The sequence below is a fragment of the Plectropomus leopardus genome, chromosome 11, assembly GCF_026936395.1.
Source record: "Plectropomus leopardus strain MGB_pleo_1.0 chromosome 11, ASM2693639v1, whole genome shotgun sequence".
Taxonomy (NCBI): Eukaryota; Metazoa; Chordata; class Actinopteri; order Perciformes; family Serranidae; genus Plectropomus; species Plectropomus leopardus.
The window spans coordinates 37,021,022-37,048,266 of NC_142186.1; the positions used below are offsets into that span (position 1 = coordinate 37,021,022).

General features: G+C 41.6%; 1 protein-coding gene across 1 annotated transcript; it reads right to left on the reverse strand.

Moving 5' to 3' along the window:
- Window positions 1-235: 235 nt before the first annotated feature.
- Window positions 236-26,188, reverse strand: LOC121945446 (multidrug resistance-associated protein 1-like). Its single transcript, XM_088084818.1, has 30 exons — window positions 25,613-26,188; window positions 24,631-24,810; window positions 24,103-24,225; window positions 23,830-23,967; window positions 22,910-23,035; window positions 21,943-22,004; window positions 21,662-21,790; window positions 21,236-21,502; window positions 20,815-20,992; window positions 17,054-17,215; window positions 16,087-16,179; window positions 15,798-16,001; window positions 15,544-15,690; window positions 14,757-14,844; window positions 13,717-13,913; window positions 12,759-12,935; window positions 12,119-12,286; window positions 10,421-10,610; window positions 10,212-10,284; window positions 9,483-9,591; window positions 8,379-8,586; window positions 7,663-7,973; window positions 7,375-7,574; window positions 6,343-6,469; window positions 5,389-5,490; window positions 5,037-5,183; window positions 3,713-3,871; window positions 1,663-1,829; window positions 974-1,168; window positions 236-874 (listed from the first exon to the last, which is right to left on the reverse strand). Exons 1-30 carry the CDS (start codon window positions 25,652-25,654, stop codon window positions 766-768), a joined length of 4,578 nt encoding a protein of 1,525 aa, XP_087940944.1. The 5' UTR covers window positions 25,655-26,188; the 3' UTR covers window positions 236-765.
- Window positions 26,189-27,245: the final 1,057 nt, after the last annotated feature.

Consider the following 27,245-nt stretch of genomic DNA (forward strand, 5'->3'; position numbering starts at 1 on the left):
GATACAATATTATATCTATAATATATGAGTTTCTGTTTTGGTGATATACTTTACCATGACCTTTTATTTTTGATGTTATGCTATGTTATAATTTTTGTATCATTTTTGTTTGAGTTTTGACTGATCCTTGGTCCATTGAAACTAATCTTAAACTTTGCAACCTTTATATGACTTTTTGTGTTTATTGCAAGTAATTTAGTTAAATGGAGGAGAACACTCGAGCTGCGCAGGGCGAGCGAATAAAAACGGATAACTCAATGAAGTAAAAGCAACAAGTTTACACTCATTTATTCCAGTTTGTTTGTATTATTTAGATCAAAGAACACAAAATACATGAAGGAATTTTTACAAGATCAAGACTTTCGTTTCTTTTCAAGTGTTAAAGATGAAAATATCCAGTGGAAGATGATGGAGACAATGATAAGAGGCACCAAAGTATCCTCAAAACACAAACGCGCTACAGCCAACCACAACAACCAATCAGACCAAACGGCAGAGGTGGCCCCGCCCACCTGTCGATGTAACGAAGTGGAGAATCTGATGAAAGTCTCCTTAGTTTTGATATTTTCCTAAACGACTGAGCTTTAATAAGAAAGGACAATGTTAGCTGGGGAGGCAGTCATGTGACTAACTGCACATGCTCAGTGCAAAATCAAATTCATATTTCCGTCAGTTTGATAATTAAACACTGAAATGTAACTGATGCTGATGTTTCAGTTGTTGTTTCAAATATCCGTACATCAACACAGTTTGAGCAAACGTATGTCAGACCAAACCAGCCTCCACACACATCTGATAAAAGTGACCCTGCGCGCGGAGCAGCTGAGAGGGGGAGTCCATCTCTGCGACGGAGCCTCGGTCCATCACAATGACTCTGAGGAACAGACGGCAGTTAGACGACAACGAAAACAAAATGGAAAAAAGACAAACGTGCCAAATAAATGACATGAAAAGGAATCAGTGCAGATGGTACCTGGTGTAGTCCATGATGGTGTTGAGGCGGTGTGCGATCGTTAGGACGGTGCAGTCGTCAAACTGAGTGCGTATGGTGGACTGGATCAGCTGGTCTGTCTTCAGGTCCACAGCTGCAGTCGCTTCATCCAAAACCAAGATCTTGGTCTTCCTCAGGAGAGCTCTGGCTAAACACAGCAGCTGCCTCTGACCGAGACTGCAGACAGACACCACACTTTACATCAGGGGAGTCCCGGCGGTTTTCAGCGGAGGCCAGATCAGATAATGTGAAAAACACTCGGGGGACGGATGCGTCTCGCAACTAACGTTTGTTTGTTTTTTCAGATCCCATTCAAACGAGACAAACACAACTGTTTCATCATTCAGTGAAAAAAAGGCGGCAGTCTTCGTGAGTCTGCGTCTCTTTGCTGTGGATAACAGTTTGACTAGTTCTGCCTGATGCTCGTCTACACACTAACAAAGTCCTGCTGCTGGAAGGTGCTCTGCAAAAAAATGCAAAGTGATATTGCTAAATTAACCAATATTTTGTGGTGGGCCACATCAAGTATATTTTCAAAGTCAAGCCAAGGGCCATTGAAAATTGGCTCAAGGGCCACAATTGGCCCCAGGGCCAGACTTTTGGACATGCCTGCTTTACACTTTGCACCAGAGCAGGTGACTCTGGTGCATCATGGGTCGTAGGTGATCTACCTGAGGTTCTCTCCTCCTTCGCAGCACAGATGGTCCAGTTTTTGTGGCAGTGCGGACACAAAGCCGCTGAGATGAGCCAGTTCCAGAGCTTTCCAAAGATCCTCCTCCGAACAGGTATCAAACGGGTCTAGGTTCATCCTCAGAGACCCTGAAAACAGCACGGGGTCCTGGGAATGAGAGGTACGAGAACACCTTAAAGCAGAGCAACGTGTGCGATCAGACACTCAGGAGATATTTTTAGAAACTAAACTGACCATTCCCGAGCATCTGAAACAAAAGTCAGAGACTCGGGGTTCTTAAAAGTTTGATAACGTAGCGCCACTTTAAGGAACCATCATACAACATACCATCACGTTTTATGATACAATACTATGACATTTTTGTGCAGTCTTGGTATTACAAACTTTACTATAAAGTTTTTGTGCAGTTTTGAACGACATACGATGCTGTGACTTTTTTTATACTATTTTGAACACAATACTATTCTCTGACTTTATCATGCTATTTTGGAAGACTACACATTTCTATACATTGCCACTTTCACACATTTTGGGAAGACATACTATACTATAAAGTTTTTGTGCTATGTTGGACGACATGCTATACAATTTGTTACAATTTACATTTTACATTCTGCTTTGGACAACACCGTTCACTGTGACTTTTTTCATGTTATTTTGGACGAAATGCAATGCTAACATATGAAACTGACATTTTTATGCCATTTTCGACAACATGGTATACTATGATGTTTTTATGTCGTTTGGGACAACATACTACAAAATGACTTTTTAATGCCAATTTGGACCCCATATTAAGACTTTTTTCTTGCTTTTTTAGGCTACTTTTGACAACATACTATACTTTGACATTTTTATGCTTTTTTAGGTAACGTACTACACTATGATTTTTTGTATTATTTTGCAAATCAGTTTTCTTGAACATGCTAAACTACGGCTGTGCTCGAAACCGCCTACTACACTTGCAGTATGCACTGTCAAAATGAAGTATGTAGTATTTAGTATGCAATAAACAAACAAATGCAAAATCCACCATATGCCAGTATTATTCATATCATTTACAGTACTGTTAAACTACAGGTAAACTACATACCGGTGTCTGCCAATAAGAGTACAATTACAAAGGAGACATAAGCGAAGTTATTCTTCATTTTCTAAAGATTATTTCTTTGCCTTTAATTTCTTTATTATAGCGAGAGTGACATAAACGGGGGAGACAGAAAACGGAGGAAACACACAGCAAAGGACCGCGAGCCGGAATCGAACCCGCGACGCCGCGACGTCACCTGTTTACTCTGCTTCAAACCGGTTTTGCTATTGTTTGCTTCCGCTTTCAAAAACCGGAAACCAGCCATGTCTGACTCAGCAAACTGCAGGATCCACCTGAACAGCTGTACTGCGTACTACTGTCAAACGCAGTATGCAGTATATAGTGGATACCGCATACTACTGCCAAACACTGCATCCTACATATCATATGCAGTATGCAGTATGTAGTGGATACTGCATGTCAAACGCAGTATGCAGTATGTAGTGGATACGGCATACTACTGCCAAACACTGCATCCTATATATCATATGCAGTATGCAGTATGTAGTGGATACTGCATGTCAAACGCAGTATGCAGTATGTAGTGGATACTGCATGTCAAACGCAGTATGCAGTATGTAGTGGATTACTGCATACTGAGGTTAACTTTATCCAAACACAGCCTATGACTTTGTTTCACAGTGTATACTAGAAGTTTTTTCCACACACAATACATGTCCATGTGATATTATGAGTTATTTTGACATGCTATACTATGTAGTTTTTCAACATGGATACTATGACTCTTTGACATGTTATATGACAATTCTTCAACATACGATACTATGACTTTTTTCTCAATATATTATAGCATGACTTGTTCTACATGCTATACTTTGTTTTTTTAAATGTTTTTTTTAACATAGTATACAATGACTACGTTAAAATACTACACTGCAAATTTTTCGACATACTACAGTATACTATGAATTGAACTGACCTGAGGAATGATGGTGATTCTGGAGCGGAGATCATGAAGGCCGATCTGAGCGATGTCGATCCCATCGATGAAGATTCGTCCCTTCGCTGCTTCAAGAATGCGGAAGATTCCCAAAGCCAGAGATGACTTCCCAGCTCCCGTCCTTCCCACAATCCCGACCTGCAAATTCATTGACTCTTCAGAGTGAACTCCACTCTTCAGACGCCGATTTATTATATCATCATAAAGTCATATGTCCGATTTACATCAAGACGAATTGGGGGATGGAAGTGAAAATTTAAATTACAACTGAAGAATGGCTTAGTGCAAATCACAACCCGCCGCTGAAAATTTAAAGATGTGGAGGGAGTTCAGATGGAAGTTTAACCCGCTACTTGATTATACCTCAAATAAAAAGTCAAAAACACTGATTCACAGCAATCCTGTTAGCAGATGTGTGAGAATAAAGAGGCAAACCACAGACACATTTTCAGGTTATAGCAATTCTGGGAAGATGTGAACGCTACAGTTAAAGAAATTCTGGGATATGAAATACCTACGGGATGCAAAGTTATGTGCCGTGGAAAAATTCAAAATATTATCGATCACGAGCAAGAAAGCATCGAAAGAAAATTGGTACAAGACTGAACCTCCTACCACAGAAAATCGGTTACAAATTCTAAGAAATATTTACACTGTGGAAAAAATGACCTACAAGCTTAGACGGAGAGGAAGTTTTGGATGGAAAATGGAGGAAATGGATGATCTAAGAAACAGTGGAAAAAACCGTCAGACTATCGGATGTATGAACTTCAAGAGAGAGAGACACACACACACACACACACACACATCTATGTGTGTGTGTGTCCTTGTTTGAAAACAGATGTCTGTAACCGAGACTGTTCTGCTTTTCTCTCCTTCATGTTTGTCTTGTTTTCGTTCTGTCTCTGAGTGTGGAAAGAAAGTGTTAATATGAAAGCAACGTGTGGATGTGGATACAAACTAAAACACAATAAACAATCATTGAAAAACAAAAGTCAAAAGTCAGGTCAGAAAGTGTAACTGACAACAGTCAAAAGTATTACGTAAACTTTGTTTTGCACTTTTCATTTGCTTTTATACTTATTTATCTTTTAGCAGTTTTTCCAAAGCTGCAAACTTAAAAATGCTTAAAAATGAAGCCGATGCAAAAGTTTAAGCTAATGTGGAGGTGTCAAAAACTGCAGTTCGTCGAATGGCCACCTGGCTATAAAACAGAGTAAATCCCTGCAGACAGTCATGTTAAAATGCTCAACTTTACAGCGTCACTGAACATGTTTACAGCCTGACTCTGATCTTTGCTGACCTTTTCTCTGTCCTGGATGTTGATGGAGATGTTGTTTAAAGCCCAGTCCAAACCTTTACGGTACTGCAGTCCGTAGTCCTCGAGCTGGATGTTTCCCGTGGAGGGCCAGGAGGCCGGCAGTAAACTTCCCTCGAGGGTCCACGGTGCCTGGGGAGACACATCGGGTCAGGACGGCGGTATACTGAAACTCGCAGCGTAATCATTAAAGCTCGGTAACAATGTCATGTGAGTAAAAAATATAAACCATCAAAAGAAACAGCTTCAATAATGACGCTTAGACGAGCTTTGAGGTGCGTCTCAGAGCTGCTGGACGGTGAGTCACAGATTACAGTTTCCACGCTCAGCAGCTGACCTCCTTGAGCGTGTGGTCGTACTCTTTGACTCTCTCCACCGACACGATGTTGTTCTCCACGTCCGTCCAGGATCGAACGATCCAGCTCAGGATTCCCGTCACCTGCAAACACAAAGGACACCATCGTTAGACGTTCCCGTGGAGACCATAATATTTTATTAACTCACTGATGTTGTCAAACAGCATGATACTCAGGGACAATATACATTTCTACCAAATACATTTCCATGTATTTAAAGCAAACAAACACTACTCTTATCAGTACTCTATCGGTGCTGTTCTCTCTACAGGTCTTTTTCATAACCCTGTTATAGCTTTTTAAAAAGATATATTATTCAAACAAATATGAATTAAGAACAGGATTAACAGTGAATACTTAAATGTAACTAAATGTTTTTTTCCAAAGCAGCATCAGACATGTTTGCAACAGCAAAGTCACCAAATAAACAGAATATTTCACTGGAAAATAAAAAATGTGAATAAATAAATATTCCTGGCGTCACAATCCGAAGTTTAGAAATTTGGTAAATGAGAACAACATTACATCAAGTGATGTGACTAAAGTGTAAAGTTGAACAGTTTTCCATGACTTTCCGAGGCATATTCAATTCTCCAAAACGTTTCCAGAGCTGGAAATTGTTATTTGTAAATTCCATGACTTTTCCAGGTTTTTCATGACGATATGAGCTTTAAATATAGATAGAAATCAAATAGCTGTCTGAAGGATAAATATACCAATCATGATGTTATAAGCTGGAGGATGTGTCTGGTTACCATGGTTACAATGGGTCTGCTGTCTGAAAACTTGTTTTACTTCTGTATAAACTAAATAGTACTAACAAAATATTCTTGACCTGAGCTGCACATTCTGGATCAATCGTAAATAGGAAAACTCGCTCAGGACCATTTGGTAAAAACGCAGTTGAGTCCTCTGGAGTGAAAACAGTTTTTGACCTGGAGAGAGTGCGACACTGCCAATCCCACGATCCCGGGGCTGAGTTCATCTCGACCTCGCACCGACAAGATGGCTGCAGCCAAAACCAACAAATTCCCCAAAAACTCCAGATTCACCGCCAGCCACCTGACAGAAACCAGTGAAAAATAAAAACTCTCAGCAAAAATATAATACTATAAACATGCACAAACCATTATTACATTACTGTTATCAGAGTAAATTCTCAGTCAGCTTTGTATCCGAACAATAATAATAAACTGAAAGTGGTGAAATTTACTGCGGCTTTAACTGCACAATCATCTCGCTCCTTCTCAGCGCAGCCAATATTCAGGTCAAACTTTAAATCTCAGCAGCACCGCTCAGATACAACCTGATATCCTGTGACTGTTTTGCCTACTTCTTCCCTAAAATGAAACACATATTAGAGCTCCGTTTGGCTGTGAAACAAACAGGAAAACTCAGCAGCCAATATTCTGTGACTGTGTTGCCAGTTTCTCACCTCAAATTCTTTAAATATTATTATTTTTTTGACAGTATAGCTTCAGTGTGAAAGGAGGAGAGGGGGATGATATGCAGCTAACACCCAAAAACTGGAGGAAGCTGCGTCTGCTGCAGAAAGGTCATGGCCCAGGTGAGCTCCTGGGCGCCCCGCTTCAAATGTTTGTTATCGGCTGGCTGACGTATTGTTTCTGGTGGAAAAACGAATCCGCTGCAGCTCAGTGCGTTCTGGAAATAGTTCATTTTCTACGTAAGCAAACGTCACAGCCCTTTGCTTCAATTTTCTCTGATCATGTAACACCAATTTCTGCTGCAGAGACGGCGCAGTCAGGAGTGATATACTCCGAGAACAAAGTCAATTTATTATAAAATTCAAAAAGATTTGGATGAGAAGATTTAACTCTGCAGGATGACAAAGCATAAACCAATAACTGTTGAGAGAAATGAAACTGAAGAAATGAATTGAAGTCAATTTTGTTGTAACAGCACAAACTGAAAATGTTGTAAAGGCACTTTCGGTCATTAGGATCAACCTGGTAGCGACAAAGCGAGGGAAGTAAGCTTCCTGGTTGCTGTCGATGCGACGGTTGGCTTGTAGGACGAAGAATCCCTGTTCGCCAAAGGCTCGAATGACGCTGGCGCCCTGTACTGTCTCGTTGAAGTGGCTGTAGATTGGCGAGCGACTCACTGCCTCCAGTCGTCGCAGCTGACACGACGACGCCACGTAGAAGCTCTGAAGACCAGAACCACAAAAATATTAATGACCAGATGCTTCAGTTGAACCTCAGAAACGTCCAGATAACATTCAGGAGAACGTTTACCTGTATGAAGATGTAGACGCAGGTGAGGGGGAGGAGCACCAGCCCTGTGAAGGGCGTGGCCAACAACAAAATGATGCAGACCTCCAGCAGCTTGAACAGGTAGCCCAGCATCATCTTCAGCCCGTCGGGAATCATGCAGTCGATGGCGTCGATCTCTTTGGAGAAGCGGTTCAGGAGATTTCCGCTGGGCGTCACCTCGAAAAAAGACATGGGCGAGTGCAGGACGCTGTGGAGGAGGTCGGCGTGAAGGTGACGCGATGCTACGATTCCACCCAGAGCGATGGCGAGCGTAGTCCCAAACATGGCCATCCCTAAACACAACAGACTGGTTTTACTGGGGCAGCGTTGCAGTGTCGAGACGTGATGACTGCGTTTAGGGGCCGTTTACACGGCGACTGCTGTTTCACGAAACAATAAACTTTTGTTGCAGTTTGGCCTTTTGCTCACAGCACAGCAGCGTTTGAGGGCCTGAAAGCGCAAACTTTTGGAACCTGGTTCCAGAGCGCGATCTTTGAAAATGCAGCCCGTTCTGTCACCGTGGAAACTGGTAATGCTCGGATCCTGGTCTTCTTCTATGGTGTGTCATTACACTTTCCGCTACGGATGGAAATCTTCTCATCTCACTCATTCGCTCTGAGTTTTTTACATACCTAACCCATCTGTCTGTCTGTATCTATCTGTTATTCACATGACGTGCGTATTGACCTTTGACCCACCCTGGGTGCAGCCCAGAGCTGCGAAAACGCTCAGTTTCAGCTCGTGGTCAATCTGCGTGCCGTTGACGGGAAGCTCGTCAGCCCAGAGGCTCAGCCAGTAGTTGTAGGCCAACGAGGCGGCCTGCTGGAAGGCACAGAGGAAGATGATGGTCATGATGAAGGTCAGGCCGACAGTCCTGAAGTACTCTCTGTACATCTGCAGCTTCACCTGAAACCGGAGACGAGCTTCGTCAGTCCCACACTGCGCTGTTACTGTGGACATTTGCTGCAGTTTCAGTTTTTGTCTTTGCATCCATTCAAACATCATTTAAAAATAAAGTGAATGAAAACTTTATCTCATGCCCCGCCCACACGAGGTGTTCACACAGACGCTGTCGCAAAGCTGCTTAGAGCGTAGTATTTCCACAATTAACCCTTTAAAACCTGAGCAGATTGGTTTCATCTCTTAAAAAGGAGGAAACAAGCAACTTAAAAAGCCATGAAAAAAAATTATTACAATTATTACAGTTTTCTGGACACTTTCTCTTTTTCTGAGGGTGGTAATTTTCTAGTATTTCGTCCTCTCTATTTAAGACTACTTTTAAGGTACTTTTCTTGCAATGTGTGCAATCTGTGAGACATTTCTTTAATACACATTTGAGCAGAAATTACAATAAAAATATGCTCATGTTCATGCTGCCGGTAGTCTGCAGTTGAAAGAGTTATTAATGAATCTTCTCATCCACGACACAGTGAATTCAAACTTTTACCCTGGGAGGCGTTACAGACTACCGGCAGCAAACAGAAATATCTGCGAGCGCTCTTCTGTCACGTCCTGTGAAGGTGATACGGGGACTCGAGGTACTGCGGGATGATGATCTGAGACTTTGCTGCAGGTTTTTGCACGGCATGACAATATCATATGAATATTCATTTACTGTAAATTATATTTGCTTGAATGTGAATCACTGAGACTTATTTTCATCTAGAATGTAGTTATGTTGTTTTTTATTTCATGTTTTTTGGGCATATCTTTTATGTATTTTCAGCTAAACTGAAGGCAAATTTCCACATTTGTGGACAGTGAAGTTTTCTTGAATTGTACTTTGTAAAAGAAGGACCCACCCTTCCTGTGTGAGCTTTGTCCACCTCTGTGAGCTTCCCAGCATCCTCAGCGTCCAAGTCCTGATCAACAGCCTCCATCACCTGAACACTGGCACTGCTCATATCACAGCTGGAACACACACAGAAAACACACACACATATCTGCAAACATCAGCACACACAGCTACAGAAACACACACACACACACACACACACACACACAGATCGACATCACAGCAGGCAACAGACGTTCTGTGGATCTGTGGCACCGCTGAATAAATCAACAGCGTAACGTGCGGTTCATGTCCTGATAAAAACAAGAGTTCATCAGGAACGAGGACGTCAGAGAAGCCTCTAACGGTGCCTAAATCATTGAAATGATCTTTTAATGATCACTGTTATAGAAGTTATTTCATGTATTTCCTCCTCGCTTTTCAGGTTTTTCACTTGTATTTTCGTCTTGTTTGTCCTGTTGGTTCGTGTTTTCGATGAGCACCCGACACAAGTTTCCGATGTTTAATTATAGTCTAAAAACTGCTGTTTTTTCTGTAATAAGCTCACAGACATAAAACGTTTTCCCAGCAGACAACCAATCAGATTATCAGTGACTTTTTAAAGTTTTTGTGATCTATTATATTCAATGTGTGTATTATTACTGACATACAAGGCTGTATTATCATTGTACATAAAATCATCTGAAGGTGTGTCTGTGTTGTTATCAGCTGACACTTTTGTGTGTAGTTTGTCTACCTGATCAGCTGCTCCTGAGAAAGATCGATGGAGAAATCCGTCATGCTGAGACGAGACACCGACTTCCTGCTGCCTGCGAATCACACACAAACTGTATTACTGTAAACAGACTGCAGTGTGCTCCATCTGAGCCCAGATACTTTATTTACTGCAGTTTTTTTCTCCTGTTAGTTCAGTGTAATTTCTGCTCCGTTAATTCAGCGTCTCACTCTTGTCTCTGGGGGTGGGGCTCTCTCTGCGCTGGTTTACGTTAAATGTGTGGATGAATCTGGCGAAGGCTCCTTTCCTGTCCATCAGCTCCGTGTAGGAGCCCATCTCTGAGATCTGACCCTCCTCCATCACCAGGACCAGGTCTGCTTTAGACAGGAAGCTGAGGCCGTGAGTCACCAGCACCCGCGTCTGAAAAACACGTCAGCACTCACGTAACATTTATTCATGACGTCATTTCACGTAACTAGCTCTTTTATCCCCAAAGTAATTTACAGTAATCAGAGATGCATGAAAAGGAAAAGTTCCTGGACTCAGAAGTCCGTCTGTTCGAGGTGCTCTTTGATACCAGGATTCATACTATACTCTCTTAAAATGTTAAAATGCCTTAATTTCTACGGCATGGTCAGCATACGAGCTTTCGTCATGGAGTCAAACATCAATGATGTCATGCGCTGGAATACGTAAACACCTCCAGGCCACGCCCCCAGACACAGGTGTAAGAATCCTATAGGTGGTTGACCAATAGAAAAAGACCTTTGGCGTCTTGAGATCGGTTTGACTTCCTGAAGAAAGTGTTTTTAAGGTTCATCGTGACCATGCTGCAGAAATAAAGGCATTTTAACATTTTAAGAGCCTTAGAGTTTTTTTTCTGTAATTTTCATTCAATCGTTTTGTGTAACATTTATGAGGCTCTACTGTCAGAAAAACAATAAAATACCTTTTTTTGGTGTATGATCACTGAAAATAACGATGGTTGTGTTCTTGTTACCTCAGAATGAGTCGTTTATATCTGACATAGAGAGCAGGTCCTCGACTATGTTTCTACACTATCCCAAAATAACCAAACGAACACTGGCGCATCAGAAAAACAGATTTTTAGTAAGAAGTGTGGATAATTCAGCTCCCGGTAAAACCTCCTGAACATCTGGATCTTAAGTTATCAGGTGAAAAGGCGCAGCAGAACGTCAGGTTTTCACTGACAAACATCTGCAAACAGCTCCTCTTGTCCATTGAATTGATACTTTGAATCTGTAGTTGTTTCTTAAGTAGCAATGATGTGCAGACGATGAAGAAACCTCCGCTGACACTGACTTAGTTGCATAATAATCAATTTATTACAACAAAGTTCAGCATCCACCAGGCACCATGGTCTGCCTGGGAGAGGATTCAGGACCAATGCGAATCTCTCTATCTTACAGCTCATGCAAGTCTCTTATATACGTACAGGCATCGATAAATTTGTCAGTAAACAACTTTTCACCTGTTGTGATCAATCACAAGACCCCACAAATATGTCCTTATTTGGAAGGAGCCTCATTCCATGTTACTTTTAACCTGGGGCCGGTATTTTGTACGCGTGGCTTCAAGGTCTAACCGTCCCTAGACCTTTGACCTCGTTGCCTAACCAAAATAGGAACCTAAAGAAACAAAGCATAATACACCACAAAACCTAAACTAAAAGCTCATCTTTTTAGCCTGGCTTTTATGTAGTGTCTGACTACCACAGTTTTATGGTTTATATAGTTAAATCAGTCATTTTGTGACAGTTTTGACACTCAAAAGAATTTATCCACAGATTTACAGACGTCTCTTTCCCAAAGTAAGTCAGTCACTAAGAGAAAGTCATTTTGGGCCAATTCCACTTCTGGCCACTGTTAAACATTTGCCTCAAAGCCCGGCGCTGCTCCTGGTCTCACCTTGTCTTTGAGGAGTCCTCTGGGTCCAATGACTCGGTCAAAGATGTGTTGTCCCACGTGAGCATCAACGGCCGACAGCGGATCGTCCAGCAGGTAAACATCGGATTTCCTGTAAACGGCCCGAGCCAGACTCACCCGCTGCTTCTGACCTCCAGACAGGTTCAGACCCTGCAGTCAGTGGATACATCATTAACCCTTTAGGGCCCGCTTTAATATTCATGTGCTTGTGGCCCCAGGCCCCCAAAACATTACATCTGCCCCTGGTAATAATAACGAAAGCTCAGCGCGAGCAGCTGGATGAGACACGGAGCGATGTCGGACAATCAGCTGTTTGATCCGTGATGATCAAATGCTGTGGCTGTCAAACACTCAGCTGTTCTACAGTCAAAGTCCTTCACTTTTTTACACGATTGTTCAACACTTCTGCCCTCGCTGTGTTTTGGCGTGAGATTATCCTCGGCGTCATGAGAACGTGAGACAGAGCCCAAAAGCACGAGAAGCACGGCATGTGCATTGGAGTTGGCAGTCCCGGTGGGGAAAGGGTTAACAGAACAGTCTCTAAGGGTAAATTAACAAAAATAAATAATTTCATTTTCAGACAACGAGGTGACAATGAACAATGTGTTGTCAGTGTTGGTACCTTCTCCCCGATCTCTGTGCTGTCTCTGGCGGGCAGGATGTCCAGGTCCGGCAGCAGAGCGCAGGCCTCCAGCACACGATGGTACCAGCTCTCCTTCCTCTCCCCACCAAACAAGATGTTGTCCTTCAGGGACGCGTTCTGGATCCAGGCCTGCTGCGGGACGTAGGCCACTGAACCCTGCACCACCACAGACAGGTTAGTCTTTGAAACCCGTTAAGACAGAAATTGAGAGAAATTTTGCCCCCAAATGTGTTCTATAAAAAAAGGGAGAATTATAAGAAAATAAATTTAAAAAATAAAAGAAGGGGTGGAGGGGGTGTCCAGAAAGATATATTTGTAATTATAATTTTTTGTTTTAAAATCATGTTCCAGAAAAAAATTAACATAATATGTCAATTAAAAACACAGTCTCTTTATTTCAGCACTTTTTCTGAACTATTTTCTTGTTGGTTTTTTTTTGGCTAGTTTAGTGTAGCTGCTAATCACTGACATATCCCAGACTGTGACAATCACAAAAAATCTACTTTGCATGCGATGCATGAGTATATTGAAAATATTTAGATATAATTTTGTGTATTTTCCATCTAAAAAAATAGTGGCATCATGACAAAAACCTGCCATTTAAAGGGTTAAAAATTCTAAAAAAAAAAAAAAAAAAAGAATGAATATTTGATATTTAGGATCAGGACTGATGTGGGTAAAAAAGTTCAATGAAAGTAGAAAATAATATTAATGTATAATATTTTTTAAAATGGGCCCAAAGGGCTCGAAGGGTTAACGCATCAAAGGCATTTAGTTGCGTGGGCCTCTGCACATGCTCATTACAGCCTCTCTCCCTCTGGCTCCACCCCTTAAGATGACATCATCACGTATGTAGTGTGTGAAAGTTTCATGAAACGAAGTCTTAACGGTGCAAACATCAATCATTTTAAAGAGCGGAGAAAATGTTTGTCGTCACCTTGACGGAGACGAAGCCGCTCCTCCTCTCCATCTCTCCCAACATGGCCGACAGCAGGGACGACTTCCCCGAGCCCACGTGACCGACCACGGCCACCAGGGAGCCCGTCTTCACCCTCACGTCGATCCTCCGCAGACACGGCGGCCCGTCATTGGTCCAGGAGAAGGAGGCGCCCTGGACCACCACGCCGTGTCCGTCTGAACACAGAACAGGGTTCCCCTCAGTTACACGTGGTTCTAAGGAGATCCGTCGGTCCTTTCTATTCTTACATTCATCTGAAGGTCATTAGATTGTCTTTGTCTACAGAAATATGAATAAAATTTGGATTATGTAAGTGACTGAAACAGGGTTCCTACAGCTTCAGGAAAATTAAATTTAATACTTCATATCTTTTTTAAAATGCCGCTCAGGATGAAATTTAAGTTCAATTTTACAATAACAAACCAATGAACCAACATCGTTTTTCTTGACGTAGAGTTAGGAACAATTTTGCCTAAATGTTTATTGTAATATAAAGCATTTCATTTTTGGTCCACTAAAAACTTTAGATCTGGTCAGAGTTGGAAAATAATTAGCATTTATTGGTGTTTTTTCATTACGGATTTTGTGTTTCTAACTCTGTATGTGGGTTTATTCCGCTTATCAAATACTCATCATAAAAGGTTTTTTAAATAGATGTTTCCAATTATTTTGAGATTTTACAAAGCAAAGTAAGAAAAAAGGATATTTAAAATGAATTCAATGCCTTTAAGGCCTGAACAATAAAACGGACAAAAGTCCAGATTAAATAAACCTTTTATGATGCCCAGAAGAAAAATTAACGATTAATTTATTTGAATTCATTCAGAATCTGACAAACATTAAAACTCCTCATGAAACCTCCAAGATTTGTTTCACACAAAATATAAAACAAAACACAAAAGAAAAAACAAATGGTTTTCTCGTGCACTCCTTTTTGCCCCGCCTCCAGAGAACCGTTTCAGTCGTGGTTTCAGGTGGAAGTGACCAGGTGTGTGTGTGATGTCATATTTCTGTCTTACCTGTGCTGTAAGGAAGTCTCTCCACGTTGTCAGGCTTCAGCTCGTCCTGGCACAGGAAGTTTCCCAGACGTCTGAGGGAGACGACGGCCTGATCAAAGGACAGAAAAGGACAAAAGTCTATAATATTCACATTTAACAGATCAGTCGTCACATTTTACACAAAAAAAGGAGCGTCTCCACTTTTCAAACTAAACAAGTGAAAAAGAGCAACATTCACTGATGAGCACAATCACAAGATTCTCCCAAATATTTCTATTAATTAAAACAAATAATAGTAACTTGGTGAGTTTAAATATTCATGACTTATCTTAAAGATGAGATAATCCTTTACTGAGGGTTCAAAAGGCTTTTGTGATGATACGTCACCTGACAAAGACCGACGGTCTAAGAGCCAGCGATCATTAATTATCATTAACAATCATTAACAGACAGACGTCAAACCCAACATTTGGATTTTTTTTAAACTCAAACAACGTGAAAGTAGCATCAGTGGCGAGGATGCAAAGATCAGCAGCTCTCCTGCTGAGACTGCGTCTCCTGACCAGCAGACCCGACTCACCACAGGACGACACGCTGCCAACCAGCTCAGCTGTCAGCGAGAAAACACTCCTGAGACTGAACGCGGTAAATACAGACATAAAGAAATAAAGTAAGTTATAGAAGAACATTATTTAAGTTTTCTTTTCAAGAGATCCTCCCCATCCAGCCCAGCTAAACCTGGAGACACTGTGCTGCCTGCTGACTGACACACCTGGAGAACGGAGGGTTCTGATTGGCTGTGACTTACCTGCATGGTGGTGCTCATGGCGAAGGGAAGCTGACTCAGAGGATTTTTCAGGATGTTGATGAGAGCGACAGAGACGAAGATTTTCTGAGCATCCAGGACGTTTCTCTCGTCGATCAACACGTACACTGAGAACACCGACAGGGCGATCTGATCAGAGAGGACGAAACATCTCAGTGAAATCACTTTAATAATCTTGAGTTCATGAGAAAACAATAAAGTGTGTTGCTGCCTGCGCGGGCAGATGTGAGACTCACCAGGAAGGAGGAGGAGTTGAAGGAAGCCAGAGAGACGGAGTGGAGGATCTGAGACTTCTTCAGGGCCTGGAGCTCTCCGTCTCTCAGGACGCCGACGCGTCGCAGGAAAGCTTCCTCCCAGGCGTAAAACTTCAAGATCTTCACCCCGCTCAGGATCTCGTTCATCAGTTTGATCCGGCCGTCCATGAACTTCATCTGAACCTCCTGAGAATCACAAGCAGCAGACTGTAGAGGAACACACTGATCCGCGAGCAGAAGGAGAAAGGAGTCCTAAAAACAGCTCCCTGACCTGCAGTTTGCTTCTCATCTTAGCGATGAATCCGTTCAGAGGAAAGATCAGAAGAACAGTTGTGATGCCGGCGAGCGCAGACGGGCCGAGGAGCTGTGGATCGATCAACAATCAATCACAGAAGCTATTGATAAATCAGAACATCGGCCTCTGACGGACCGCGTTACTGTGACGGACGCTGCAGGACGGCATCCTTATTTCCTGTTCATTCATTTCCAGCTGACTCCCAAAAACCCAAAAACCGATCAATCAACTCCACACCGTGAGAATCACACACAGAGGACGATGGAGGATATTTTTGTCCATAATTCACATTAAAAGTCTAAATAGAAAATTTAAGGAGATAAACTTAAAAAGATGATTAATTTACCACACTACTGGGAATTAACAGGCCATAATTATACTTAAAAAGAAAAAGGAAATGGAAAAAACAAATTTAAAATGTGAAATGATGATTTAAAAATGCCAATGGAGACAACAAAAGAGAATATCAAATATAAAACTTAAAATGGAAAAGTTTAGTTAAAATTACTAATATTAAAAAAACTGATATTAAACGCTTAAATGGAAATGCTTAACATTTCCATTTAAGCTTTTTTTATTTTAAATGTCAACTTTTTATTGTCACTTTACATCTTTACTGTACGCCCGCTCGGATAAATAAATCTCCATGGTAACCAATGTGGCTCTGCTTTAATCAGAATCAGAATCAGAATCTGAATACTTTAACAGTGCTCCGCTCAACCACAACAAACAGGTAAGAAAAACAAGACAATGCACATAGTGCACATAATGACAGATAAACTATATACATAGTGCAAAGAGCAGTGCGCAAGAAATAATGCAACCGAGTCACGGCTAAATTCAAGCAACAGACAGACACAACAAGAACAATGAACACAGACAGGATGAACACCACAGACGTGTGTGTGCCGTGTGCACGTCAGGCTGTTGTTGTTTTTCTTACCTGCCACAGGAAGTAGAAGCAGAGTGCGATCTCGATGGGAGTGACCCAAATGCTGTTGAAATAAACCACAAAGTCCATCAGCTTCTGAGTGTCGGCTGAAACCAGGTTGATGATTTCTCCCGAAGTGAACCGCCGCCGGGCCGCACTGCTGGTCAGCAGACACTGAGGATTCAAACACAGAGAACTTTATTGACTTAACAGCTGATCAGCACACATACAATTCATACAAAAAACTTTACTGTTGATCTCACTGAGGATTCAAACACGGCTCACTTTACTGGACACAAGTTTTCGGCTAATCAGCAGAAACTGGCTTATGGAGTTAGAGAATTAGCACTGCAGCCCTGACTGGTGTGTACTACTACTACTACTACTACTACAACTACTACTACTGATGAGACGAAGACAGCTCCAAGGACAATAACTGTATATATATGTATATATATATATATGTGTGTGTATATATATATATATATATATATATGTATTATATAACCCAAAGCCCGGGCCGCTACCTCAGCGTGACCCTGTTAGACAGTCATTACCATATTCTATCATCACAATACTTTCTGAACCAAAGTAAACAATAAAAACTGCTGCATTTGCAGCAATGAGATTCCAGTCAATAATAGATATATAATATCTCAAAAGTAATATCTGAGAAGCTTATAAAAACACAAATGACACTTTACATATTTACAAGTTTTATTTGGCAGATGACTGAAACACAAGGTAGGTGGGTCGAATACATGGTCAATAGCACATTTACAGTTGACATTTTAATGTTTGCTCCCATACTGTATACAAGCAAAGAGAATAATACATCTAAAAATTAAAGAAAAAGGTATTCAAAAATGTGTGCATTATACTACCATAAAAATATATACTTACAAATACATGGGTAAGATTATTGACAAATATGTGCATCATGGTACAAAGTGTTCAATAATAAAACAAGACTATAATATTTAAAAATATTATATTTTAAAATAACAGTTAAAAAAATAGTGCTGGAAGATCTGATCCCTGATGCAAAGGCCAGCCTTTATCTCAGTGACCTGTGGAAAGAGCAGAAATATTTAGTTATATCGTAAATATGATAGGGATAATAAGTACAACTTCCTCCTATTGAAACAAGTAGTATCTGATGTGTCACACAGAGAGATTATAGCTATTACTAGTTTCCAACTCCTGTCCCTAATTAGGCTTTTGGTAAAGATAAAAAAAAGGATAAGATATTAAAGGTTCATATATTCAATAACAGCCAGAGTAAAAATGAGACAGAAAGGTGAATATTTCCATAAAGAAAAGACACGAAAATCAATGTTACAAACAGTAACAGCACTCAACGATCAGACATCACAGAAGAGTTAAACACGCTCACATCTCTAAATTCGGTTCAAGCAAAGACAAACAGAACAAAGATGTATAATCTGACAGTTTTTAACCACTAAATGTACATTTTGCCATTTCTCTACGTGACAGTGACCTCCAGCTGTGACAGGCACAACACTGCGGCGCTATAACGGCAGCCTGCGTGTGAACGGACACAATCAGCAGATTCACCCGGTAAAAGCGACATGTTTCCCGGTAAAAGCGACATGTTTCCCGGTAAAAGCGACATGTTTCCCGGTAAAAGCGACAGCACGTCTGTTTCCGTCAGGCTGCTCACGAGCACGTTAGCGTGTGCGGTCTGAGAACAGACCGGCTGTAAACAGACAGCTGATCAGCGGTGGTGACTACATTATAATGTGAGAGATTACAAAAATATCAGTAACAAACCCAAACCGATGACACCGTTTATTACTCTGCGGTAAATACAGCTAACCGGCCTTAGCATCGGAAACAAGCTAACGTTAGCTCCGCAGCCGCACCGGGAACAGCACACAGCTAACAGCGACACACACACACACACACACACACACACAGCATTTATCACAGACATGAGGCCAACTCACCGGCTCAGAGGACTCCCCGCTCCGGTTAGCCGTCGCCACCGGAAAACAGCTCCGGTGTTCACCGTGTTATCTCCGCTCGGCTCAATTATTTCCTTGTTTCGGTGCCTCTGTGCTCGCGGTGTCCGCTGCTGTCCGCGAGGACGATGCTGATTAAGATTAAGATTATGATTATAATTATGATGAAGATTATGATTATAATTATGATGAAGATTATGATTATGGTGGATTTTCAGCGCCGGTGTTTGTTTGTCCGCCATCGTTTCCTGAAACTTCCCCCGGGATCGCGCGCGTAAACGGTAGTGAGCTTGACTGAGCGTGCGCGAGGGAGGGGCTGCGCAGTGCGCGGGCGAGCTCATGTGATTGGCTGAAGAGTAAAAATATCGCCCCCACTTGGGTTTCCTTCTTGTGATTGGCCAAAAGGAGGGAGACATCTGATTGGTTACAGACAATCACCTGATTAAAAACCAGCATTTGTTAATCGAAGCATTAGACTGTAAATAATAAACATAAATATAAATCATTTATAAACTGTCTATGATCGAAGCACACTCTTCCACACACAAACCACGAGCAGTTTGTAAATACAGATTCAACGTTTTGTGTATAAATGTCACAACATACATTTGGGTTTTTGGTGAAAATTGCAAATTATTTTAATACATATATTTGTTGATTTCCATTATATATATTTAAAACGAGAAATATCTGTGTTTGCATCAGACATACAATTGTGAACCTTATTAATTTATATGTAGATTGTTTTTGCAGTTATATAGAACAAAAAATATTTGTGTGTGCACTGAAAAATATTTTTGTGTGAAAAGTCATTTACGTATAAATCCCAAAACGCATTTGTGATCCCTCTGTGTGCATTCGTTCATTCTGAGACCGTTCTAACTCCATACTGGATGAGCACACTGAGTCTGAAGTGCTGAAGATGAACTCCGGTGACCACGTCAGTGAGCTCCAGGTGCTGAGGAGTTTAGCTGCACAAGTTTTAAGGCCCAGACACACCAAACCGACCAAAAGCCCCCTGCTGCTCCACCTCATGTCGCTCTGTCTTGGCCACAAATGAAGTCACCGAACTAATAGTCAACCAGCAATTATGTTCTGTGCCTGCGTGAATCTTCCACACCAGCAGATGGTAGTCATCATTCAAAAACAGGGAGGCCTGAAGACCGGTATGATGCTTGTTATTACATTAACAACACAGTTTTGACAGAACAGCATACTGACAAACTAAATGTGCCCGTTTAAGAGCTCAGTGGCCAAAGAAAAATGGATCATACTAAGTTTGTTTCACACCCTGACGCCCTCTTGACATAAGATCTGTTTTACTTTTACTGTCTTTGTAATCTTTTTGAAACATTTGTCAAATTTGGGTTTGGAATTTAGGACTACACCTAAAAATTTAAATTCATTTACCATCTCAGTTTCTTCTCCCTGTACTGTTATGTGTTTTTCTGATTGTAGTGTTTTGATGGAGAAACACAGAGACTGTCTTTTTCATGTTCAAGGTGAGCTTATTATCTTTGATAAAACCACTTTTATACCCCATTCATATGTGATAATAATATCTTAGTTGCCCCATTTGGTTACTTTGCTGAAGCATATATGACTGTATCATCAGCATAAAGTCAATAGTCCCCGGCCAAAAATTAGTGGGCCTAATGGGGTATACCCATTTTACTGTTTTAGATGCTGCCAGCAAAAAATCACCGCAATCTATTGCACTACTGGCCAGGTCTCTGTCTGTCTGTCTGTCTGTCTGTCTGTCGGTCTGTCGGTCTTTCTGTCTGTCACCTTCCTGTAGACGAGTCCCATGACGGCCGTCTTCAGCCTCATCCCGACAGTGAAGCAGTGAAACATGTACTGATGATGGAGGAGAGACTGCAGACACGACAGCAGGAACAGCAGCGCAGCAAAGAAGAAACCTTTCCACATTGCAGCGTCTTTATCCCGCATGAAGCCCAGCAGCAAACTAACAACAACAAATAAAAACAATCAACACACTGTGAACAACAACAACAACAACAACAGTACACAAGTGCAGACAGTTTAGTCCTGGTCTGACAAGTCCAGTTGGAGGGTTTTCGGATTGTGGAATTGAAATTATTCCAGTCTCTCTCTGTCGGCACGTTAAATAAAGTTTTTTCTTCTCACCTCCACACAAACTGAAAGTGGACAGACATCAGTGAATGTCTCTGTGACGTCTCCGGCTCACCTGAGCACCTGCGGCACTGCAAACATGAAGGCGTCATGCAGGAGGAGGCACAGAGTCCCACACAGGAAGTACAGCCCAAAGCTGCGTCCCAGAGCGTGCAGAAGATTGAGGCCGTAGCCCCGCCCCTTCCTGTTCTTCCTAAGCAGCTGTGTTTTTTCTGTTGGCGCCGCAGAACCACCGGGCCAGGACCGAGACCAGGACCTGGACCAGGATCTGGACCAGGAACTGGGCCACGGCATGGATGGCTCAAAACCAGCAGGCTCCTCCCTGCAGATCCACAAAACAAACAGACGGGGGGGGGGCAGGAATGGCTTATATTTGAAAAAATATGCAGTACGTCTCTAATTACTTCAGATTAATTCAGATTAAATAGAAAATCATGTAAATATTAAAATGAATCTAAATATTAAATCAAAAGTATCATACTGCAGCTGTTTGCAGTTCTGGGTCCAGAACCTCTCCAAGTCCGTCATGATCCGGTTCGATGTGTCCTGGTCCCTCAGCGGCCACAGGTCTGCAGCCTGCAGGGGCTGCCGGTAACCCTGAACCACCAAACTGACAAGGAGACAATCCAACAATCCAGCTGTTGTCAAGGATACAAAATCTCGACACAGCGAAGCGTTATAATAAAGATCATAACAGAAATCTGAAGATGATCCAAATAAGTTGTTTTGGTGATTCGAGAGTTTGAGCTGTGATGTTCGTACCTGCTGAACCAGAAGAAGAAAAACTTGGAGAGAAACGAGGCGTCTTCCTCTGGACACTGGTTCTGATGAGAGTCAATTATTATTATTATTTGAACAGAAACTCATATTTAGCAGTTTGATAAAGACAAAGCACAGGTCAGTTAAAAAGGTTTGATACCAGCCACAGTTACAGCAGGACATGTTTGCAGCGTGTCTGACGGAGAGTGAGAGCTCTGTTTGTCTGTGAGGATCTTTGTGTCGTAGTGTTGGAGATCAGCTGGGCTTCAGGATATGCTGCCACTGCAGATCGGCAGTCGGACTTTACTTAACTTAACTTCTGGGTTTCCCGATGTTGCACTTTGACCCGGGCCCCAGAAAGTATGTCACACTTTGAAGTCGACTTTTGTAGTGGCCCAACAGTGGAATTACAACTTTTCGGTATGTCAAGTGACGCCTTTGGGCCGAAAAGTACTTTTCCTCTAGACCAACATTGTAAAAGACAATACTGTAAGTCAGTGGATGCTTTTTTTTTAGCGTCACCCTAAGAAATAACTAATTTCACAATCAGAATTTAATCCAATTGGTCCGATAACGATTCAAAACTGTAGAAGAGCCACACAATGAAATAATTTAACCTCCTCTGAAGTTAATGGAGCGGTTCTACACCTGTCGGCTACTGAGAGCCTGAAGTGAGCCTGCCCTTTGACCGAGGAAATATTGTTTGGGAAAGGCATTATTATTATTATTATTTGTAAAATAACGATTAATCGATCATAAATTTGACCGATAATCCATTAGGGAGAGTGTTTACAATATGCAACCCTAAACTGGAACCTTTCAGAAATGTCTGGATTAATTTCAATGTTAAAGTTCAGTTTTTAGTTTCTCTAAATAAATCTCAACAGCTGCTTGTTAGAACAAAACCTCAGGGTGACCTACTGGATGCAGGAGTGTGTGTGTTACCTGAATGGAGCCGTGTGTGTGGTACCTGCACGTAGGCGTGTTTTTCAGAGAGGGGCCGGCGGTCGGAGAAGCAGCTGAGGATGAGCTCGATGAGCTGGAGGGAAAAACAGATGAAGAACGCCACGAAACGAGCGGCGTCTGATGAAAAACCCTGGAACAGCAGAGAGCGGAGGTCAGAGAACTGCACGACAAACACAAATTAAAGATAAATTAAATACAATAAAAAAAAAACCTCTGAACACATCTAAATATCAAATATCTTGCGGCAGTTGATTAAATCTGTATTTTGGGGAACTAAGAAGTGAAACAACATAACTCAAAAACATATTGACAACACATCACATGCAAGAAAACACCATTAAACGTCACCAAAATGTTACGGGCAAAAAAGGTGCAACTACAGTACTAATGACTGTAATAATTACTGTGTACTTGAACTACTTTAAGACACTTTTTTTCTCCGTATACGTTTATTTAATAGTTTTTTCCTCAGAAACTTAAAGGTACTTATTGACTGTTAAAGTTCAGTAAAGAGAAAAAAACATCCGTCATCTCCAGGAAACATGTCAGAGGCTGCATTTGAAGTGCTTTCTAAGAAGCAGTTAAAACACACACACACACACACACACACACACTTCACACATGCAGATGAAAGTATATTTAGAGCTGTGAAATACTGCAACTGAAAGAGAAGAACAGAGAAGAACAACAGCTGAAGAAGAGGAGGAACGAACTGAGACCGTCTGACACGATCTCCCAGTGTCAACACGTGATCTGCATCTGGATCAGTCAAAACTCGTCTTTCTGAGGACGAAAACACTAAAGCTGGCAGACTGAACTGAACCAGGATCAGCTGACCTCTGAAAGTCGAGAACCTCAGATGAACAGCTGACAGGCTGCAAAGCTTCATCAGAGCGTAAATTAAAGATAATTAATAACTGATACCTGATCAATAATCTGCTCCACATCAACCCTCAGACGAACCAGGGAACAGAGAACCAGAAGAGTCCAGAACAGGAAGAGGAGGACAGACGAGCGGGCGCCCTTCATCCTGTCCGCCTGCATGATGACGACAGCAAGGACCTGAGGACGGAGAGGACGAGGAGGACGGAGAGGTTTCACTGAGCGCAGAGACAACAGGTGAGAAACTGTTTGGATTTGATGGTTTCCAGGCAACCGTCTCCAGGAGCCATGGCAACCAACACCTGAGTGACGTACCAGAGTGAGGCTCCGGATCAGCGGACCCATCAGGATTATCATGTGGTTCTGGAGCTCGTCCCTCTTCACCAGGAAATAAAACATCTCCAGGAGACCGAGGGACGCCAGACTGAGACCCAGGAGCTGCAACAGAGTCCACAAAGAGACCACAGAGTCCACAGAGAGACCACAGAGAGACCACAGAGACCACAGAGTCCACAAAGGGACCACAGAGAGACCACAGAGACCACAGAGTCCACAGATAGACCACAGAGAGACCACAGAGTCCACAGAGAGACCACAGAGACCACAGAGTCCACAGAGAGACCACAGAGTCCACAGAGACCACAGAGAGACCACAGAGAGACCACAGAGACCAAGGAGACCATAGAATATACAGAGACCACAGAGACCAAAGAGACCGGGGTTAGACCAGAGAGACCAGGGTTAGACCAGAGACCACAGAGACTAGAGAGACCACAGAGAACAGGGTTGGGCCAGAGACCTGTGATTCCTGGACCCGGTCTAGCCTCAGCCCTGTTTTCATACCGTCTTGCTGCAGCAGAGTTTGGACAGCGGGATGGCGCCTCGGTGTGGGCGGAGCTGCAGGTACAGCAGGTAAAACGGAGAACAGGTCCACAGGTAAATACAGGGGAACCACACCAGTACAGTGTGCTGGAAACACTGGGTCAGGTCTGGCCGGGGGGTGTACCAGGTCAGGTTCCAGTCCTGAAACCAGAAAACACCATCAGTGTTCACAGTTAGACTGAACACACTGAAAATGACGTTTTTTAAGCAAATCGCCAACAAATACGTGTTGAAGCAGAACTTTTTGGGATATCCTGTGAACTGTGGAAATTATTTCATCCATATCTTTTCAAAATAATTTTTGGTTTTCCTATTTTTACATGACCGGTCTGTATTATCCATTTTGTGCGTGGCTTCATGGACTTCCAAGAGGTTTTAAAATTTACAGAACTGTGTTAAAAAATTAGAACAATTTGTTTAAAAAATGATTAAAATGAATCGTACCAGAGGCAGCGTGAAGCAGCAGAGCAACCTTGTTGGTGTTTTAAAATTTCACATTAAAATAAATCAAGTCAGTTAAATTTTCTGTATAAAGCATATTATCACAAGTCACAATGAGTTGCAGTTTTAGGAAAATTCAGTGTTTTTGTGACCATCAAAGCACGTTAACATGTTGAAACACAAAATACAATTATGAAAAATGAAAATGAGCAAAATAGGTCTCCTTTAAAAAAAAAACAACCTTTAAATAAATGAGAAATACAAATTTAAATTTAACATGTGACTCAGTGATTCACTAATTTAAATACAAAGTAAATTTATTTATTTATTTTTAAAACGTAGTTTAAATTTTTTTTGAAAATGCGTCCTTAAATCCTGCTACATGTTTTGGCGTCGTATGAGGAGTTTAAATGTAATATCAGTTTGTTATTAAATAAGATATATTAAATCTATCATTATTATTATTATTATGCACTAAACTGCTATTTAATGTGAAACTCACCCAGAGAGGATCCAGACCGCTCACACTGCACAAATCCTCCATTTATACAACTCTTCTTCTTCTGTGCTCTTCTTTGTCTTCTTTGTCTTTGTCTCCTGTTTCTTCCTCTTCTCTGTAAACTTGTGTCTGGATTTTCTTGATAATTCTTCTGCTGCTTAAAGTTTCCGTCCGTTACAAACACTGATGTGAGAAACTCTGTGTGTCTGCGTGTCTCGGTCATATAAAGTCTCTCTCTCGCTCTCCTTTTAAAGTGTGAGGAGGTGTTCAGCGGCGTTTTTCCACGTCAGGAATGCTGCTGCTGTTCAAACGGAGCCACTGTCACATTAAATACGCTCTTCTACAGATGGTGTGGTTTTTATGTGATTGTAACATTAAGTATATTTTATCCGATTATATGTATGATTTTATTGATGCTGTAAAAAATAAAAAAGAAACTGATAAAATTGAACAATCTGGCTGATTTTGGGAATATCTGAGCAGTTAGAAGTGGGTGTTCTTGTTTCCCCGGGCTCCTGAGAAGAAAAACAGGGACAGAGTTAGAGAAGTAAAACGGAAGCTGAAAATGAATTAAATGCAGATGGCTTTCACCACCATAACTAACATAAATAACTTGGTTTCTTCCACTTTGAGGCTTAAATATGCATGTATGAAACCACCTGCAGGCCTGATACAGGAAGTACAATCTGTAATTGTTGATTTTTTGGGGAGATAAACTTCACTGGGTCCCTCAGAGAGAGACATTTTCTGCCTCAGGATAAAGGGGGACATGACATGACGCTTTTATGCCTCTGCAGAGTCACACCTACAGTTCAGATCCATGTCTGTGAAAACATGGATGCTCCACACACGTCTTCCTCCCGTGTCACCAGCTCAGAATCTGACGAAATGTCTCCCGTTCTGCTCCTGAGACACGATGTTGAAAAATGGCCAGAAAAGTGTTTTGGGAGACTATGATGATGTCATGGTTGACCTTTGACCTCGTGGATATAAACGTCATCACTTCATAAATGTATCCTATTAAAAATTTGTGTGAAATTTGCCGTATGAATTTTTTAATCATTGCCAATAACATGTTTTATGAGTTCACAGTGACCTTGACCTTTGACGACCATATTGCAATCAAATCATTGTTGGGTCCAAGAAGTTATTTGTGCCAAATTTGAGGAAATTCCCTCAAGCTGTTCTTTAATTATAGCATTCATTAGAATGAAACAGATGAGGTCACAGTGACCTTGACCTTTGACCACCAAAATCTAATCAGTTCACCATTAAGCCCTAGTGGACATTTGTGCAAAATTTGAAAATATTCCCTCAAGGTGTTGCTGAGATATCACGTTTACAAGAATGAGAAAGGTCACTGTGACCTTGACCTTTGATCCTGAAATTCAATGTGTTTTTCATTGAGTCCAATTGAATTCTTGTGCCAAATCTGAAAAATTATCTTGAGATATCGCACTCACAAATATGAGAGCGAGATGAGGTCACAACGACTGTGAACTTTAACCTATGACCACCAAAATCTAATAAATTTATTGTCCTTCAGGCATTCTTGAGATAGAATAAGTCGAATGGACGGACGGGCGGACCGACTAACAACCCAAAACATTCTGCCTCCTGCTATCGCCAACGTCAG

Coding starts and splice junctions, on each gene's coding strand:
- LOC121945446 (XM_088084818.1), bottom strand. CDS start 25,654: ATGGAGGATTTGTGCAGTGTGAGCGGTCTGGATCCTCTCTGG. Junction 24,226..24,630: donor AACTCTGCTGCAGCAAGACG/GTATGAAAACAG, acceptor ACTCTGTTGCAG/CTCCTGGGTCTCAGTCTGGC. Junction 5,184..5,388: donor ACGACCACACGCTCAAGGAG/GTCAGCTGCTGA, acceptor GTGTCTCCCCAG/GCACCGTGGACCCTCGAGGG.